General features: G+C 44.3%; 1 protein-coding gene across 1 annotated transcript; it reads left to right on the top strand.

Moving 5' to 3' along the window:
* The first annotated feature begins 326 nt into the window (after positions 1-326).
* LOC142179016 (uncharacterized) lies at positions 327-777 on the top strand. Its single transcript, XM_075248824.1, has 2 exons — positions 327-556; positions 618-777. Exons 1-2 carry the CDS (start codon positions 327-329, stop codon positions 775-777), a joined length of 390 nt encoding a protein of 129 aa, XP_075104925.1.
* Positions 778-1,626: the final 849 nt, after the last annotated feature.

The following is a 1,626-nucleotide window of genomic DNA, read 5'->3' as shown; positions in this document are numbered from 1 at the left end:
CTTTTTTGGACTTTGCTAAGGCTTTTGAGTCGGTAATAGTGAACTCTTACTTTTCCAAGAGGGGTAAACATTTGATTACTTTCCTAAGCGCGGTGGCGAAGACTCATATTGATTATTTATTCCTCAGGAGGGGTGATAAAGGCTTATGCAAGGTTTGCAAGTTTATCCTGAGTAAGTCCCTCGAGTCGCAACATAGGCTATTGGTGATGGACGTCGCCATCATGATGAAGAGGAAGAAGCAGGATGTATAGGGTTGCCAGAGAATCAGGTGGGGAGCCTTGTATAAGGATAAAGCATAGGAGTTAGAGGGGAAGCTGAGGGTTATGATGGCTTTGAGGAGTAGTGGGAACGCGAGTGTTATGTGGTCGAGAACGACGAACTGTATTAGAGAGGCTGCGAGGGATGTGTTAGGGGTCTCAAAGGGTTACTATGGCATGCACAAGGGAGATTGGTGGTGGAATAAAGAGGTCCAAGAAAAAGTGAAAGTAAAGAAAGCGACATACTTGAAGTTAGTGGGAAGTACAGACGAGGAGAAGAGAATAGCAAACAAAGGAGGGTAAAAAGGCTAGGAAGGAGGCGAAGCTAGTGGTCACTGATGCCAAGAATGCAACGTTTAGTTGTTTGTATGAAGAGTTGGGGGACAAAGATGGGGACAAGAAGTTATTTAGGTTGGACAAGGCGAGAGAGATAAAGGCTCGTGTTCTGGATCAAGTGAGGTGCATCAAAGACGAGGAAGGCAGAGTTTTGATAGATGAGGCTATGATTAAGAGGAGATGACAGACTTACTTTCATAAACTTCTGAATGAAGAGGGGGACAAAGACATTGTGTTGGGCGATTTGGAGTACTCCAAGAGAAGCTGTGATTTTAGGTACTGCAAGCGTATTAAGGTTGAGGAGGTCATGGGCGCTATGTGTAAGATGAACAGGGGCAGAGCAACTAGGCCAGACGAGATCCCGATTGAATTTTGGAGGTATATTGGTAAAGAGGGCCTGGAGTGGCTTACTGGGCTGTTCAATGTTATTTTTAAGATGAAGAAGATGCCAGAGGAGTGGAGATGGAGTACGATAATTCTGTTGTACAAGAACAAAGGTGATATCCAGAATTGTAATAACTATAGGGGTATCAAGTTGCTTAATCATACTATGAAAGTGTGGGAGAAGGTGGTGGAAGCGAGGGTAAAGAGGCTGGTGTCTATATCTGAGAACCAGTTCGGATTCATGACGGTTCAACTACGGAACCTATCCATCTTATTCGGAGGTTGGTTGAACAGTACATGGATAGGAGGAAGGATTTGCACATGGTATTTATTGACCTAGAAAAAGCGTATGACAAGGTCCCAAGGGAGGTTCTTTGGAGATGTTTGAAGGTAGAAGGTGTTTCGGTAGCATGCATTAGTATGATTAATGACATGTATGATGGAACCAAGACTCGAGTTAGGACAGTAGGAGGAGACTCGGAGCATTTTTCGATGGTTATGGGGCTACACCAAGGATCTGTGCTCAGCCCTTTCTTATTTGCACTGGCGATGGACGCACTGACGCACCATATTCAAGGGGAGGTGCCATGGCGTATATTATTTGTTGATAATATAGTTCTGATTTATGAGACGCGATGAGGTATTGACG

The sequence above is a fragment of the Nicotiana tabacum genome, chromosome 3 (assembly GCF_000715075.1).
Source record: "Nicotiana tabacum cultivar K326 chromosome 3, ASM71507v2, whole genome shotgun sequence".
Taxonomy (NCBI): Eukaryota; Viridiplantae; Streptophyta; class Magnoliopsida; order Solanales; family Solanaceae; genus Nicotiana; species Nicotiana tabacum.
The sequence above is the reverse complement of the archived record's forward strand: the minus strand, read 5'-3'. Positions and strand labels throughout refer to the sequence as shown.

Excerpts from the sequence above, each read along its gene's own strand:
- LOC142179016 (XM_075248824.1), top strand. The coding sequence starts at position 327 with ATGGCTTTGAGGAGTAGTGGGAACGCGAGTGTTATGTGGTCGAGAACG. Across the intron at positions 557-617 it reads AGAATAGCAAACAAAGGAGG|TTGTTTGTATGAAGAGTTGG; the intron begins GTAAAAAGGCTA and ends TGCAACGTTTAG.